The sequence below is a fragment of the Acartia tonsa genome, chromosome 7, assembly GCF_053477335.1.
Source record: "Acartia tonsa isolate MP-2025a chromosome 7, ASM5347733v1, whole genome shotgun sequence".
Taxonomy (NCBI): Eukaryota; Metazoa; Arthropoda; class Copepoda; order Calanoida; family Acartiidae; genus Acartia; species Acartia tonsa.
In genome coordinates, this window is record NC_137266.1 from 4778298 (window position 1) to 4796522 (window position 18225).

The 18225-nt window shown below is 32.7% G+C and overlaps 1 protein-coding gene and 2 long non-coding RNA genes across 7 annotated transcripts; 2 read left to right on the forward strand and 1 right to left on the reverse strand.

Annotated features, from left to right (window-relative positions):
* Positions 1–2042: 2042 nt before the first annotated feature.
* On the forward strand, positions 2043–5842 carry LOC145324704 (uncharacterized). The gene is made up of 3 exons (XR_013881307.1): positions 2043–2178; positions 5349–5399; positions 5766–5842. It is a non-coding gene; the product is annotated as an uncharacterized LOC145324704 (long non-coding RNA).
* Positions 5843–6047: 205 nt separating this feature from the next.
* On the forward strand, positions 6048–12365 carry LOC145324705 (uncharacterized). The gene is made up of 4 exons (XR_013881308.1): positions 6048–6179; positions 11029–11104; positions 11523–11597; positions 12050–12365. It is a non-coding gene; the product is annotated as an uncharacterized LOC145324705 (long non-coding RNA).
* An 853-nt stretch (positions 12366–13218) lies between these two features.
* LOC145324706 (uncharacterized) lies at positions 13219–17200 on the reverse strand. Of its 5 annotated transcripts, XR_013881312.1 has the most exons (5): positions 17001–17200; positions 15286–16408; positions 14464–14885; positions 13666–13729; positions 13219–13345 (listed from the first exon to the last, which is right to left on the reverse strand). XR_013881312.1 is itself a non-coding variant. In XM_080167296.1 (3 exons), exons 1-3 carry the CDS (start codon positions 17175–17177, stop codon positions 14653–14655), a joined length of 1533 nt encoding a protein of 510 aa, XP_080023422.1. In that variant the 5' UTR covers positions 17178–17200; the 3' UTR covers positions 13447–14652. The 5 variants fall into 5 exon arrangements, 1 of the variants encoding a protein (XP_080023422.1); XR_013881309.1 differs by having other exon boundaries at positions 13666–14885; XR_013881311.1 differs by lacking the exon at positions 13219–13345 and having other exon boundaries at positions 13447–13729.
* Positions 17201–18225: the final 1025 nt, after the last annotated feature.

Sequence of the window (18225 nt, forward strand, 5' to 3'; positions counted from 1 at the left end):
TGTTTTTTGCTAGAATTTCCTTTTCTCGTATTCATTCGAATCCGGTGGATAGGAACCGGTTCTCATCCATATGAAAAAACTATGTCTAGCATCGTATTATATCCAGCTTTCTACGATTATAAAAATTTACAATTATAAGATTAATCCGGCACCTCGGGGCTAAATAAACTGGTTTTAATCTGATAATTGTACATTCTATATCCGCGTAAAGCGGTTTATAATACGATGAAAGAAATAACTATTAAAGTTGACGGATTATGGGGCCGGATTAACCATCTAGATATATAATATTTATTGTACATATTAATCATAATATTTACCTATGTGTAACAAATCTAGCCTATTTCAAATTTTGAAAGCAACATTTTTTTGAAAAATTAAATTCTTATGTTTTCCTTACCAAGCTATTAGAGTAAAACACTAGAGGGAGAAAGGGTTAAATAACTGTATCTCCCCATCGCAACCGTCTTGTGCAACCGTTCTATTGGGTCATTGAAAATCAGCCAATGGTATCGCTTATATTACACAGCCTAGTAGCATAAAATAATTTAGAAGCAGACGAAAGAGGTCTTTGAAAAATGAAGGGAGGTATTTGTTTGTATATACATCTACACTATAGATATGTTACCAAGCTAAACCCCCCCCCCCCCAAAAAAAAAAAAAAAATATTTCTGCAAAATTGCCGTAGCTTGACAAAAATTAAATTCACCTGAATGCAGCAACGCATATTTTGATCTTTTGAAAGTTTAACATGTACAAAAAGAATATACTAAGCATATTATTTTTTTTCAAAAACATATCTAATGACCCAAGTTTAATTAAAATTTGCAAAAACCTGCAAGCCTATTCATTGCTAACGTAACCTTTTCGAGTAATATAAAAGAGAGAAAAAATGCTTTGTAGGTAGGCCAAAAACTGTACGGTTATAAATCACAGCAAAGCTACTCAATAAGTGTTTGTGTCCAGGAATAAGGTATAACCAATAAGAGAATTAAATCTAAAATAATATTTGGGGGGCAAATGGAGAGGTCGTCAATTTTACGATGTGTTGCCCCCCAACGACAGCTGAAATACACGTATAGGTTTCGTGATTTTTTTCCTAATTAATTTCGTCATTGGTATGAGCTGGTTTGTGTCTGACTATGTACGTCTGTCCTTCGGTAATGAACAATTAGTCCGTCGTCAATCTTCCTTGCTAACATGGAACTTAATTTATTTTAAAACTAAAATCATAAATGGAGGGGGGGTGATCGACCCACCCCCCAATTTTTTCTTCTTTTTAAATCTAAAGAGGCCTCTAGGGGCGCAACCGCTGGTTCTTATAATAAAGTAACAGGATGTATGTTTATTTGTACCGAAGGATCTCGTTAATCGCTGAACCCACATGGTTCTCCTTTACAGGGTATCTTGTCATAGGTCCTGGAGAGGGTTATATTTTGGGGGCACAAAAACCCTTCCAAGAGAAACCGCCCCTAGAAAAAAATTAATCCGACCCCCCCTAAAAAAAATGTACTATACATAATATAAAAAGTACAAAAATACTGTTGAAAATGCGTAGGGCTCGTGAAACATAATAATATATCTAAATTTATATATATGATCAAATTACGTTTAACTAAGCTTTCGGATCTACTGCAGTTCACGGTAAAATATTGCTGGTAACTAATATTTCCAAAAATCTATTAATTTTAAAGGATGCTAGCTGCCAAACGGCTGAACGTACAGATCATGCCCGCACACTATTTTAAGCGGCATAAGAAGGCCTACAAATAATCTGGAATAGCCATAAATTCATAATGCATATTAATTATCTCGCAGTGCAGAAAAATGCGTGAAAAAAAGACCTATTTTACGCGTTTTTTCTTCAGTGAAGCTTTCCTTGTGCATCATTGAATCTTGGCTATTCCAGATTATTTGTAGGCCTTCTTATGCCGCTTAAAATGGTGTGCGGGTATGATCTGTACGTTCAGCCGTTTGGCAGCTAGCAGCCTTTAAAATTTATAGATTTTTGGAAATATTCGTTACCAGCAATATTTTACCGTGAACTGCAGTAGATCCAAGCTTTCTTATTTAATAAGAACTGAATTTTCGTAAAAGTTGTCAGTTTAACCGTAGATTTCACAGAGGCTTGTTGCAATATACACAACATAGTTGTTCAGTAACAAATAATAAATTAAGGTAAAGTTTTTTTTTTGAAGGGAGGCTACTCCATAGTTTAAATTGTAAAATTTAAGACTGATATTTCTTGTAAAGAATTCGATTTCTTTATAATAACCTTTTCAGTTGAGTGTCCAATCGTTTCAACCACTGTTAGTAATCAACAGAAAGGTTAACTTTGTGTATCATCATTGGGAATGCTCATAAATTTATCGGCAATTGCCTTATCTTTTATATCCCAGATAGTTTGGCGGCTATACTAGCGGCGGTGCAACTAACATTTACGTAATCTTTATAAAACGATAAAAAAATAAACTATCCTAAAACTTAAATCTGAAAATAAAATAGCCTAAAACCCTACCGGGACAAAAGTAAAGCTTCCTAAAATAAAGAACTAAATCGGTTTAAAATCTGAAGCTACAGACAAAAATAACCTTTTTACTTTTCAAAAGATTCAAAATACAAAGACATACATTTTTTCAACTCTTATTTTTTAACATCTTAATTGGAACTGGTGATCTATTTATTAGTGAAACAATTGCATTCCATAAATAAAAAAAAACAAGGATGACCAACATCCATAAAAGCGAAGCTCTAAAATGGTAGGACAAACGAAAATTTATACTTGTAGTGTGTCAGAACTGAAAAATCAGAACATAAATGTATAAATGTCGAATCAAAATTTTAATTAAATTTGTTGAAAAACTGCAGTAATACATTATAATGTTTTAGGACATACTTGCGTTTTATGACTTGATTATAGAGATGCTCTGCTTATAACATTGTACTTTGTTGTCCTAGGAATCAGTATTCCAAAAATCAAAACAATCGGATGATTTTATCACATACAATTTTGTTGTTAAAAAAGTTAAAAATCAATATGTTTAAAATGGATTGGACATACCGACATTCTGGTAACGATTATAGAGTTTCTACGCTTTCTAAATCGTATCTAACTACTACAGGAATCACCATGCAAAGGACATAATCGATAGGACAATTCTAACATGCCTAAATTAACGAAAAAAGCTATCCGTTACAGATGTACGGACGGACCGACCCTAATTATAGAAAAGCTTAGCTTTTAAAAAATAAGTTGTGTTTATACATATGTATCATACTTTATGTAATAGGATTATCTAAGGCGATGTTAACTTTTGAGTATGTAAAATGTACAAAGAGAGGGGTAGGTTTCTGGTAGAATCCGTAAAGGTGTGTTTTAAGGCTTAAAAATAGTAGTAGAACGATAATATTCACTAAATATGTGTATTTCTTTTTGAAAAGAACTATAGACAAATTGTTTTTTAAAGTTAACATAAATTTTTATTGTTCTACTACTGTTTTTTTACTTATAACACATAACCTTAACGGATTTTACCAGAAACCTACCCCTCTCTTTAATGTATTCTTTTGAGTAATCTACTGGCGTGTCATAGAATACAATAAATACTCCACCCCTAACAAGTTATTTTTAGTTTATTTTCTTTGGGCTTAATATTTCAGTATTGTATCAACTTTCTTATCCTCAACTTTTCGTGAATTTTCATATTGGCAAAGGTATATGTAATAGTTATTTGTCGCATTGTATTACAGACAGGTTTCCGTGGATATTAAAAAAATAATAATATTAAAACCAGTTTTTTTAGTCCCGAGGTGCTGAAGGCCCAGGCAAACAAAACTAGCATTGATTTTTTATGATTTTTATTTTAATATTCGTGTAAAATTGTCTGTAATATGATGCTATACATTATTTTTCAGTATGGCTTAGAAACGGCTCTAATCCTTCAGATATTAATCGGCTTTACTGGAAAGTGATTTAATTGCAGTCGGGAAAATTACATTCCCCCCCTGTACATTACGGATTGACAGCCATAGTGAATTATAGAATAGCTAAAAAGTTATATCAACATCTCCTATCCCTCTTCAAATGGCAGTTTAAAAATCTGTCAAAAAAAGACAACAAGAGTGGCGTATTTTATGAAGTAAGAAATATAGATTTTGGTCGTTAGGGGGGGGGGAGGGGGGTTGCCCCAAACGCCCCATTCGGTTCGCACGCCACTGCTTTTAATCTATTATTGACTCATTTAAAAGTAAGTATTTGACCAAAGGTCAGATATTTCAGTGTCCGATTTTGTACAGTACATACATTGTACACATGAATTTTAAAAGAATCTTCCAACTATTTTTTCAACAGTTTATTCACTAAAATGTACAAAATATAATATTCTTAGAACCAAATAGTAATGAAACTTTTAAAAGCAGTATTTAAAAAGATATTTCCCCTTATCTATCTATAATACAAAGTAGAACGATGTCTATCTGTCTGTTTCTTTGTCTGTTTGTTTGTCTGTTTGTTTGTAGTGAAGGATCTCGCTGACCGCTGTACCGATTGAGTTCTCCTTTACAGGGTAGCTTCTCATAGGTCCCGGGAAGGTTTATAACTATTTTCTTGGGGGGTGGGACACCCCCAACCCCCCCCCAAAAAAAAATAAAAAAAATTCTTTATAAAACTAGAATTAAAATAGTGGGGTCGACTACCCCCCCCCCCCCAAAAAAAAAAATAATTTCTTCCCCCCCCACTTTTTAAAAATATTTTCCTTTAAATCTAAAATACGAAAAATTGGTTTGATCAAACCTCTTGGGGCAAAGCCCCTAGAGGCTAGGGGCGAAACCGATAGTACTTTCAAAAAGTACGTACTTTCTAACATTTTTATTATGTTGCAAAGATCGAGAGAGTTGACAATGGGCTGTTTATTACCACTAATCCCCAAAGTTTTATGATAACGTTTTCTCTAGTGGCACTTTAAGTGTTTTTGTTTGTTAAAGTCTCTTCGATAATTCTTTATGCTACGGATACCTCTTTATGTTACGTTGAAGTCTCCCAGATATTAAAAAAAATTTCCAATTTTTCTCTTGGGAGGGTGTTGGTACCCTCCCCCAAAATATTTATAAACCTTCCCGAGACCCATGAGAATCTACCCTGTTAAGGAGAACCCGATCGGTTCAGCGGTTAGCGAGATCCTTCGGTACAGACACATAGACATCCTATTACTTTAGTATAAGGATAATATAATAAAATAGATACACAGACAAACATCATGTTACTTTAGTACAAGGATTGTCTTATCCCTTTAGATCCTGAGTATGTTAATAAATTAACACGACGAATTTTAACAAAAATTTCTCTTCAGATGACTCCCGAACAAGTTAGAGAATTAAACGAAAGAAAACAAAGAATCGTAGTAAGTATTATTATCCTTATATAAAAGTAACAGGATGTCTTTCTGTCTATTTAGACCGAAGGATCGCGCGGTAGACGGGTAGCCCAACAAAAGTACTGGGTGGACATTGGACAAACGTACTTTGGGACAAATTAACTAGGGGGGAGGGGGGAAGGAGAAACTTACTAAACATCACTAGAAAAGTGTTTTTGTCCGTAAGTTTGTCGGTGTACTTTTTAGAAGTATAGATATTAATTTGAATTTTTTATTGTTGTAATAGTTGGAACATTATAATCCGAGAAATGTAGACAGCACCCCCCCCCCCCCTCCCCTCCTGGCCAGTTACAAACTCTGAGCACGCCTCTAATCCTGTGTTTTGTATTTTAGATACCAGATGTGCAGACATTAGCAAATATAGCCATCATATATATTGGCAAAAATAATAATAATAATAATGAAGGAAAGCTAATTCAAAAATTATTTAAATATCAGTAGATTCTTTTAATTATTGATTAGATTGTTGCTTTTATAAAAAGCACTGAGAAGTCCCCCCCCCCCTTCCCCTATAGATGTTAAACAAAGGAAAAAACTTCCCTCTTTTCTACTTCAATTTTGATAATCTTTAACTTCTGCAAGATTCATACATTCCCTATCAGAAAGAAAAATTATGAAAATAAAGGCTTTAACTTAGTCCTCCTAATAGCCATTTTTCAATCAAATGAATTCACTTCTATTTTGAAATTCCATATCTTCAAACAAAGTTTTTGAATTGGCTCTTTATCTAGATTTCTTTGAACGGAGGTAAGAAAATTTATATAATTTTAAAAGCGAAGCTTTTCTATAATTACGTACGTAACGGTTAGCTCTTTTCGTTAATTTAAACAGGTTAGAATTGTCCTATCGATTTCAAACTTTGTAAGGTGGTTCATTCAACAGTTTGGTTCGACTTAGAAAGCGTAGCCACTCTATAAGCGTTACCAGAAAATTCGTACGCCCATTTCACCGGTGTCCTGGATAGGAAACAGGTTTTTTTTGACATACGTCTCACAAGACCTATGTAGCCATGACCGGGAGACGATGACGGTTCAGTACATGACTTTCGTTAAATCACAGCTGATCATTTTTGTGGATATTTTTGAAAATTACTTTTATACCCAAATTTTCATAGTTTTTCCCAAAAAAAATCACAATTTTCTCACATTTGCAGCTTAGTTAGCCTAAATTCACGCAAGAAAAGTTTGGTAAATACAGCTGAACCTAAAGACTGTGTTATCATCAATAACAAAATCTTTAAGAATCTAAGATTTGTAGTCTAGAAATGAAATCAGAGTTATTTGAAGTTAATATTTGAATTGATGTCTAAACAGCTTTTGTAATAATCTTTAAAAAAATATTTCATGTTCCTGTTGCATGCCTCATAACATATTATAATGTTAAAACATAGTTTCTGACTGTTAAAAGACCACTCTCTGAGGTTCCACTCATGAAGTTAATACAAACATGCTTCAGAAACAGCAATGATTCTGTTCCAAGTTTTCCTTGAAATATTAACAAGTTATCCTGCTCAATATTGGTTTCTGGCTGATTTAATGTCTCAACATCAAAGCAATATCTGCTTGGGGTATAACATATGTCCATAAATACCATTTATACAAGGCTACAATTAGATATACAACCAGTCCCTGGTTCAAAAGATCTTGCAGAAAGTTAGTATAGATGATCTTGATTGAGTCTCTGCCCTTTGTACACACTGGTTGTCTTTACTACTGATTAAATGTCATAGTGAGAACCATGGTAGACACTCTTGTTCTTTGAAGCAAGAGAGTTTCAAGTGGTTCAAACTGTGTTATTTAGATTAAGTAAAAGTCTTATCAAGGTTTTCATAGGTGAACCTACATAATAATTATAGATACATATTGAATTTTAAGCTGGATGGATAATTTGTAAGTTAGTGTATTCAAACATTGTGTTGATATGACTCATGAATGTAAGAGCAGCTAAATGACAGAAAAGCACTTGGCTTGTAGCTTGAAGAAAATAATAGTTGCTTATGACTAGAGTGAATGTGAATGCTGGTTACATGATCATAACTGGATTTCATGCAAGTGTGGTTTTCAATGGTGACTTTAAAACCCAAGTCGACAATAAAACACAGGCATGTTTTCTGTCCTAAGCAGATCAATACTACCCTTCCTAAAAGCTACCAGTAGTAAAGGGACCTAGGAAGGTGTTAAACAGGAAGACCACAATATAGAATTAGCAAAGCAAGAATAAAGGGCAGTTTGTCTATCAAATGGTGTTAGATTTGGAATCATAGACCCACCTAACTTTAGCATATCAATCAGCAGAGTAGTCGAAAACCATGTTGAATTTCTGAGTAATAGAGAATGAGAGGACAGGAGCTCCTAGCGGAAGCAAGGGAGTCTTAAGGACCATGTAGCTAGATGCATGGCAGTCTAGGCTTTCACTCATGGAAAGATCTCTCATGACAGTAGCTGGTTCTATGAAACCAAAGGAAGTAAAAAGTAATAATACCAGGTTGGAGAGAGGTACCCTGTTTAGTGGACAGTATTATGAAGCATACTTGTTAAAGTTGAAGAATATGGACAGTAACTTCAACGTCTTGAAACATGGATCAAGAAGTTTAACAGGTGGATTGTTAGGAGAGAAAGTTTTTGTGAAAGAAAGTTGAGGGGAAAAACATTATGTTCCTTAGTCAAAGGCAAAGTCTGATAGATTGAATCATGTTGAAGCCAGGTGAAAGCCTATGGAGGCCAGAAGCAGTTCTGGCGAGCAAATTTATTGTTGAACATTAATTCAAAATAATTAACTCTTACTCAATTTCTGACTAAAAATCTTTTTCCATTAATTTTGAAAGATCTTGTTATAGGTGTTAGCACAATCTTCAGTACAGCTGTTACTTATTATACTTTTCTTGCGTAAATTTATGCTAACTAGGCAGCAAATGTGAGAAAATTGAGATTTTTTGGGGAAAAACTATGAAATTTTGGGTAAAAGAGTAATTTTCAAAAAAATCCACTAAAATGATCAGCTGTGATTTAACGAAAGTCATGTACTGAACCGTCATCGTCTCCCGGTCATGGCTACGTAGGTCTTGTGAGACGTATGTCAAAAAAAACCTGTTTCCTATCCAGGGCACCGGTGATTTAAAACATGTTGATTTTTTACTTTTTTGACAACAAATTATTATATGTTAGAATCATACGATTCATCTGATTTTTGGTATACTGATTCCTATTACAACAAGGTACAATGTTATAAGCGAAGAATCTCGATCATCAAGTCCTAAAATTAAAGTATGTCCTTAAACAGTATTAAGTATTTAATCAGTTTTGCATCAAATTTACTTACAATTTTGTTCAGACTTATGAATTTATATTCTAATTATAAAGTTCTGACACTCTACAAGTGTTAAAGTTCGTTTGTCTTTCCATTTTAGAGCTTCGTTTTTATGGATGTTGCCATCCTATTTTTTTTTATAAATGTCGATTATATGCCATCTAAAATAGTTCTTAATCGCATCGTTTTATAGACAGCTTTACGCGGATATTACAATGAAATCCATAAGATTAAAACCAGAAAGCACGGGCTAAATGGTATTAATTTCATGATTTCTATTTTATTTGTTCGTGGAAAATTGTCTGTAATACAACGCTATACATGATTTTTTAGTATGGCAGAGAACCTTTTCTTCTCCAGCGGGTATTAATCGGTTTGGAAGCCATACTGGAAAAGTGGTAAAAATTATATATCATCTGTACTATAGGTCAGCTGAATTTGAGTTTCCGACTGTATACATAGATTCCTCATCCTATTCCATATTTACTACTAGCTAAAAAAGCTTAAAACGTCCAAAAAAATCAAAAGAAGGTGTCTTAACTTTTATTTTTATAGCTAGTCGGTGTTTTTAGTAAGTAGTATATCATGGTAAATTTTCCATAGAATTTAGATATGCAATCATTTTTTTTTTGTAGACCTCTAATTTTTTAAGTAATTTAAATTTAAAAAAAAAATTAATTCTGTTTTAAGGTACTAAAACGCAAAAAAAAAGAAGAAAATTGCCATTATGATCAAAAATAATAAGATCTTTAATTTGACACCTTACTTTTTAAATTCTGTTGAGTAATTATTGAAAAAATCTATTTTTTTAACCCACGAGAATAAAAATTTTGAACTTATATATTTAATTACACAGGCATAAGAAATAGCTGTTTATATAAACTTTTAGAATGATAAAAATATTACAAATTGATCTTAAGCAAAATTAAATTAAAAAGTTTACAAAATAGTAAATAAACTACAGTAAAAGAAATTATACAAAAGTATTTTATTATATTATACAGGCAACCATCTTAAATCCTTATTTGAGAGTAAAAATGGGAAGGGGGTAAAAAGGGGGTGAAAAAGTGTTGCCTGTACAATATAATATTTAGGCAATTTTTTTTTTTTTTACTTTTTTTCAGATTTGCTTACAATTGATTAATAATATTTTTCTGATTCTAAAAGTATATATAAACCCATATTTTTTATGCCTGTGTTAGAATATATTTATGTTTAAAGTTTTGATTAAACCGAGGTTTAAAAAATCGATTTCTTCAATAATTACCTGACAGATTTCAAAAAGTAAGGTGTCAAACTAAAGATCTAACCTACTTTTTTTTGTTCATAATGGCAATTTTCTTCATTTTTTGTTGCGTTTTAGTACCTTAAAACCGACTTAATTTAAAAAAAAACTTAAATTACTTTAAAATTACGAGGTCTACAAAAAAAAAACGATTGCATATCTAAATTCTATGGAAAATTTTACATCTACTACTTACTAAAAATACCGACTAGCTATAAAAATAAAAGTTAAGACACCTTCTTTGAAAAATTTAAATTTTGAATGTTTAATGTATAAATCGTTTATACATTATATTGCTGATATTGATAAAATAACAAGAAAAATATTTGATTACACAGCCGTTATATAATTTATTAAAATGATGATTTTACAAATTAACGAAGGGTTATCCTGTCCATGGATTTACTATTACTTGGATGTTGCACTGGTTATCTATGTATTAAAATAAAGTGATACTCACAACTGGCTAAAATAACGATTCCCCCCATCCGTTCCTATTGGATGAACGAACCAAACAATAAATTAGGTCAATAATAGCAATCGACAGCAATTTTTCTCCAGTTATTACGGTTAAAATCTGTAAATTATAATCATTGGGTGAAAAGTTTGGACACTGTTAGTTTGATCAAGGTTTACCAAATTCAAAAAGTGGTTGTGCTAATCTATAATACAAAGTAGAACGATGTCTGTCTGTCTGAAGCTTAAGATCTCAGTAACCGCTGAACCGATTGGGCTCTACTCTTTAGGGAATATACCTACTGGTCCTGAGATGGTTTTAAGCTATTTCATCGAGACGTGGGACACCCCAAACCCTCAAAAAAAAGGGGAAAATATCCCACCCAAAAAACTAAAATTTTAAAAGGGGGTCGGCTATCCCCCGCCCCCCCATTTTTTTTTAGTTTTTCTTTTTTAATCTAAAATACGAAAAATTAGGCCGATTAAACCTCTTGGAAAAAAGCCCCTAGAGGCTATGGGCGAAACCGCTAGTATGAATTATTGTTTCAGGCCAGTAGAACAACAGGGTGATTTTGTACGCACTTGTGTCGAGGTCGGAAATATGCTCCAATCTTTAAATATCACGGTAAGTTCATTTTAAACAAGGTCTATTTTGTCCATAAGTAGAGCAGTAACAATCCTTATGTAACACATTGTCTGTCTGTACCGAAAGATCTTGATAACCGCTGAACCGATATGGTTTTCCTTATCCGTTATAGTTTCTCCTCGAATAATATTATGTTAAAAAGAAGTTTGAGAGTAGATTAGAAGGTCAAAGTTCTGACTTCGTGTCAAGAGTAGCTGGAAAAATCATCCAACCCCCCCCCTTCCTTCTCAAAGCCAAAAATCTTACTTGGATCATTGAAATGTTCTTCCAAAAAATGGAACAAAAATCGGCGTTATCCTCTTAGAAAATTTGTTTTCAATTTTTTTCAATTTTGTGCCCTTACCTCTAGGAGCGTAGCCGTTAGTATTTTATAAATAGCTGTATATTTCTATTTTAGGAAGGAGGCGACTACATGTCAATTAATGAGAAAATTTCTATTTATGAAACAGTTTGGAATAACCTTAAAACAAAGGTGAACTTTTTTTTGTAGCGGAGCTACTATATGATTCACTACTTCTGTCTGTCCGTCCTTAGAGCTATGAGGCAAATGTGATTTTCTCTGATAAGAAAACATGCTTATAAAACTTTGGGTAGTAGTGTATTTAACAGTTTATTATTCTCTCTCTCCCTGTATGCAGCAGGGGTAGCTATTCTAACCAACAATTCTACAAAAAATCACGAAACCTTATTAAGTATCTGGTGGTATACTTTGTTTTTGTCATGTAACTGAAGAGGGGTGGGAAAGAAGGGGAGGAAAAGAGGGTTGTTCCTTTGGAGTTGTTTGTCAGAATATCATAGAGAATTACAGCAAGAACAACGGACTAAGTTAGTTATAGAGTAAATGCTCATTTTTTAAGACGGACTGACAAATATAAAGTTGTACAGTATTTTTTTGGCAACTAATTACATTTTTTTCTTTTTCAGCATGGAATTATCATGGGATGACCGGATTTTCACCATTCATAATCACCTGTTATAGAATAGCTGTACTTCTAATCAAATCATGCCTTTCAAATTGTAAATTTCATTTCATTAAGTAGTTTGGTAGAAAATACCATTTTTCACATACAATTTCATTTTTATATATATGTATTTTTTTTCATGTTGAAAAATTGTAAATATGCTAGGTATATATTGTATAACATAATTATTTATTACTATTTTGTTACCTATATAGTTTTGTAATATATAATTAATAAATATAACCAAAAAAAAAAATTTACTTATTTATTTTCTAAAATCTTTTTTATTTCTTTAACAAGTACTAGCGGCTTCACCCCTAGCTTCTAGGGGCTTTGCCCCAAAAGGGATAATCAACCTAATTTTTCTTACTTAAGATTTTTAATTTAGCTTTAAAAGAAAATTATTTTTTTTTTGGGGGGGGGGGGGATTGAGTTTGTCCTGACATCCAAGAAAATAGCTAAAACCATCACAGGACCAGTAGGTATATTCCCTGAAGAGTAGAGCCCAATCGGTTTAGTAGTTACTGAGATCTTAAGCTTCAGACGGACAGATAGACAGACAGACATCATTCTACTTTGTATTATAAATAATTCTGTCTGAAGTATCACAGCAACAAAATTCATGAATTTATGCTTTCTCAGATCTTAAGCTACAGACAAACATCCTACTACTACTACTAGTAGTGTATCTCTGCTTCAAGTGTGCTTTAGTGAATAGTTTGTATTAATAGAGTAGGTATGTAAACTTCATCTAAAGCATAAGGAACACTCTTTGGATCTATAAAGCAATAAGACAATGGGCGATAAATCAATGTAGATCCCCAATGATGATACACATAATTAACCCTTCTGTAGATTACAATTAACGGTTGAAACGTATGGACACTCATCTCAATGAACCAACTAATTAAAATTCAATGTTGTAGAGCCAACGAATAAGAAAACATTGTTATATGACTATGGGGGTTAGTGTAAAAAAACAGACCAATGTCCCCTCCCCGGGGGATAATGCATTACACATTGGCACAGCCAAAAGACAACTAACCCTTTAATTACACGAGCTTTGTCTGTCAAACGTAAAAGTTTCTTATAGAACTGTTTACAAATAATCAAGTAAAAATTTATTGCATATTGAGTATTAAAAATTATATTGACCACTGGTTACTGTAAATTTCACATTAATTAGAATTTTGTAATCAATAGATTAACGATTAACAATAAAAATCAAATTTAAACAATAACGAAATAAAACAAGGATCTAAGTATTCAATAGTAGAGAAACTTTAAAAACATATTAATTCAAATCCATTTCATAAATCAAAAATCTTAATAGGCCCTAAAGATATGTCATATTTAGAAAAAAGCAAGACATGGCGTCTGATAACTGAACAGCTGACAAAAATTGTGTCGTATTGAGCATCTGCAGCTTATTTGACTGCTATCAACATCAAATATTTTTAAACACTTTTTCTTATTCTTCTTTAATTTTACGTCTATCTGATGAGGAAAAATACTACAAACAACAAACTGACAAACCCGACTTTTAGAGTAGCTACCTACTTTTAAATGATTACTTACAATCAGTTTTTGGTATGTAAATTCACAAATTGACAATTGGTAACTTGATATACCTATAGATCAACTAGTTATTTACAAATAATGTTTTTAAAAGCGAAGCTTTTCTATAATTAGGTTCGGTCCGTCCGTCCGTACGTCACAGTTAGCTCTTTTCGTTAATTTAAACAGGTTAGAATTGTCCTATCGATTCCAAACTTTGTATGATGATTTCTGTAGTAGTTAGGTACAATTTAGAAAGCGTAGCAACTCTATAATCAATACCAGAATGACCGTACGTCCATTTTAAACATGTCGATTTTTAACTATTTTAACAACAAATTTTTGTATGTTAAAATTATCCGATTCTTCCGATTTTTTGAAAACTGATTCCTATAAACAAGTCTCAAAAATGTTAGTATGTCCTTAAACAGTATCATCTATTTATGCAGTTTTGCAACAAATTTACTTACAATATTGTTTGTACTGATGCGTTAATATTCTGCTAATTCAGTTATGACAATCTACAAGTGTTAATGTTCGTTGTCCTTCCATTTCAGAGCTTCGCTTTTATGGATGTTGTCATCCTTGTTTAAAGATTATTAGAAAGGGAGGTGGCGGAAGTGACACTTTTTGAAACCAAAACTAAAACTCAAAGGAACTCAACTAAATAATGAGTTACAGCTCTGAATTTTGGCATGGTAGTAGCTTAATGGAACTGTGAAGAAACAGCGGCAGAACCGCCGTTTCCCGCCAATTTTTTTTGCCTTTTCTCGCAAAATAAAAAAAATTAGAATCATTTAGTTTTGGACAAAAAATCACCAAAATAATCAATACAATTATGTTTTTAAACAATGTTGTGAAACTTAATATTCAGTTGGGAAGGATATGACAACGCATGATAAATTAATCTTAGCATGATTCTTTGTACCAAAAAAATTTGCATTCAGTGGTGTATAATAGATAGGAGGAAGAAAGGAAGGTAGATTGAGTCTCACATCCCCTCTCCAACTAGGACCATTCAAATGTAACATTCCACTTTTTCTTCTTTGCCAACTTTTGGAAGGCATTGCTGTTCTTTATGGAGATTTCCCTGCAATCCAACAGCATGACCTCCTCTAAGGGATTAACCTCCTCCAGTATAGGTTTGAGACCTGCATAATTTATACGGTTGCAGCGCTCCAGGCGAAGTTTGCGTAGGTTGCTGAATTTTGTGTATACTGACGCATTTTCGATTGTTTCACCTACAAATAATAATTAATTACCCAAAGAGAGTGAAATACTGCAGTTCATCAAAAAAGTTTTTTTTTAGTCGGGATTTTGATTTGATATAGGGCGACCAAAAAAGGTTTAAACCGCCCTAATGGGGTTTAGTGCATATTTTTACTTAATTGTATGTCACTCCACCAAAAAAATGGTTAATGTTATGAATCACCCCCTTCCTCCCCCTCCCCATACTTTCTCATTCCCCTAATGGTTTGATAAAAAGCGTCCTTAAACTTCCAGGTTTGAACTGGGCGGTAAAAAACAGCATCGGCCGGAGCACTATAGAACAAAACCTGTAACGAATGAGCACATGTGTTTTAAGTCCATTTTTAAAGACTTGACGAACAAACAGACAGTCAATTACTTCAATGAACCTACCTATAAAATTTTGACAGCTGAGCATATGAATTTCTTCTAATTTTGGGCTGCTGATAATTGATAGGATATCCAGGTAGGAAACATTTGAAAAGCCATCATCCATTCCATTGGAATCAGAATCAGTTGAAAAAACTTTAACATTCTTTAAACATTGAAAATATGGATACATTTGGTCTTGAGAATTATCATCAATATAATGTGTGTTCCATATTAAGCTTAGAGTTTCTAGTTTTGTACAATGTTGGCGAATATTGCCGACAGAAATATCACATACTTGAGACAGTGTTAGGTGTGTCAGATTTGGTCCAAGTTTGGTCAAAATGGGACTAAATGTTAACTGAAACGAAACAGCATTAGATCCGAATTCATTGACCAGAGATAATTCTTTCAGATTATCAATTTCTAATATTGAAAAGGCAGTTGCTTCTGACAGTTCCATGAAAGTAGTAAGATTTAGAGATTGTAATGATTTGCAATTGGCCAGCAAAACTTCACATACGTCAGTTTCGTCAATCAATTCAGCTGAGCTATGCAAACTTGTTAGGGTAACATTTAGATCAGCTTTGTAGTTACGAGCCAATGCAATAGCACTAATACTATCTTGATACTCGAGAACTCTTAACTTTGGAAGATTTACAATGACACTTGCTACTGCTTGTTCGGAGATTTTTTCACAGCCATTAAGCTTAAGCACAACTAGCTTCAAACATTTTCCAAATCTTGAATTTGCTTTTGCATCCAGATCTTGTTCATGCGCCAGACAGAGCAGCCCGGGATCACTAATTGAATTGGTCTTTGAGATATCAAGGTAACTCAGTTCAGAGCAGTATACAGATATGGTAGACAGAACATCATTGGCAATGTTGGAGTGAGATAATTCTAATTTAGTTAGTCCTTTGCCACAGTGGGATAAAAGCATATTGAAGGAAGCTTTTGGCAGTTTGACACAATGGGATAAATTCAACTGTTGCAGCATATAACATCGCTCTTGAATCAGTTGAATTATCAAATTTATGTCTATATCACAGTGGGAGAAGTCGACAATTTTACTGTATATGCTAAGAAGAAGGTAGAAGTGATGTTTTTTAAGAAGTCCATTTTCTTTCAACTGTTTCAGTATTTTCTAATATTTAATAAACATGAATATCAAAATAGAGAAATTAGATAAAAATTTACTTTTTTATATAAATGTTACACAGTTCATCAAAGTTAGTTAGGAATGATATGTCAGGTCCTTTTATTACCCAATCTATGTCTGAAAGACCTATTTGTTTAAGCAAATTAGTATCACCAATTTGTTAGCAAAGGCATTATCCCTAACCTTACTTTCAGTATTATCATTCTAGCAAAGCAGTAGAAAAATACATATTACAAAACAACTAAATTTTTTAAAATGTAAAATATTTAATTTACATTTATATAATTGAGTATGAAAAAAGGGTGGAGGGGGTTGGTACTGCAACCATCTCGTGATCAGTGCACAAATGGCACTTAGAATCCAAATTCCAACCAAGGATTACTCATACCACGTTTCATGGCAAACTTGGGATTCTAAGTACTATTTGATCCATGAATACGAGATTGTTGCAATCCCCCCCCCCCCCCCACTTAACTGTTTAGATAACTTCTAAGCTACATTGCCTATTGATGTTTTCATCCTTATTTTAAATACGTTTATAAAACTACCCTTTAATATTTATTCATGTTTACTAAACCTGACAAAGATCTGGGGAGATGGCATCAAAAGGGCCAAGGACATATCTCCAATGTGACATGTTAAAATATCTTTCTAAAAAATCTTTACACCAAAAATTATCCATATTCTTACAGATACTGGTTATACAAACATCTTGGAGATTGCTGAGATGGGTGTTTATCTTGACCATAGGCATTTTATTGCTTTATGCCCTACTTGTCTGAAAATCAGATGATTATATAAATTGAGTACAATATAAAGGATTTGATTAATAAGTACAACTATTTTGATACATTCTAATACAAACTAGTGAAAAATTAAAGTTGGGGTAAATTAACAAACTTCCTCAGTCAAGCTGGTACATCTTAAAACATTTAAACTTCATAGTAGCTAAGCTTCTCTATAACAAGGTTTAATCTAGAGTGATTTTGGAAAAACTACCCCTATCTAGCTAAATGTATTTTGTTAACGAAAATAAAGAATGAATCATTTAAAATATATAATATATTTTTGCTTTAACTCTTCTAAACTATAATTTTTTCTTTCTGTGTTATTATTCACATAAGCAGATGCTCCACTAGCACCTATCTAGGAACTTAACTCATCTTCGAAGGGTGAAAGACTGGCAGAAAACTAGCCTAACACCATACCCATAGAATTAACTAAATTTAAAAAATTGCCAAAGACCATCCTGTGTTGTGGATCGACAGCTCTAGCTAATTGAAACATTCCTAACATAACGAGATATTGACGGGCATACAAAAACATTACTAATTTCTTATTTTTGTCCTTATTCATTAACCTATGACTACTATAATGTTAAAAATGTTGATGAAAGGTCAAAATGAAATAAGGCAGATACTTCACTCACCTTGACTTAACTTTCGTCTGCTTTGTGTTTGTTTTTATTTTGTGGTAATATTGTGCAATCAAAATTGGACAAATATTTTACTGACAAATTTTCCTTTTACCCTATTTTGATATTATTAGCAAAACAGACATTTATTCTATGATTCAATTACATTATTATGTTTATTCTTTGAATTAAAAAATACTTTAAAGAACTCAGTGTCAATTTTTAAAATACCAAAAGTGTAATGAGAATATCTTTTAACCTTTTAAGAAAGAGGAAGAAAAAGAAAGAGAAAAAATTGTAATAGTTTTCTTTGAGCGCCTAGCTGTTGGTGGAACAAAAGCATTTAAACTGTTAGAATAACAACATTATTTGCTTAGAAAATGTCTAA

Bases quoted from the DNA above. Each gene is read 5' to 3' on its own strand.
- LOC145324706 (XM_080167296.1), bottom strand. From the start codon at position 17,177: ATGCCTATGGTCAAGATAAACACCCATCTCAGCAATCTCCAAGATGTT. The intron at 16,409-17,000 runs GTTTAGTAAACA...ATTAAATATTAG, and splicing joins TCTCCCCAGATCTTTGTCAG to AAAATACTGAAACAGTTGAA. The intron at 14,886-15,285 runs GTAGGTTCATTG...TATTATTTGTAG, and splicing joins CAGCTGTCAAAATTTTATAG to GTGAAACAATCGAAAATGCG.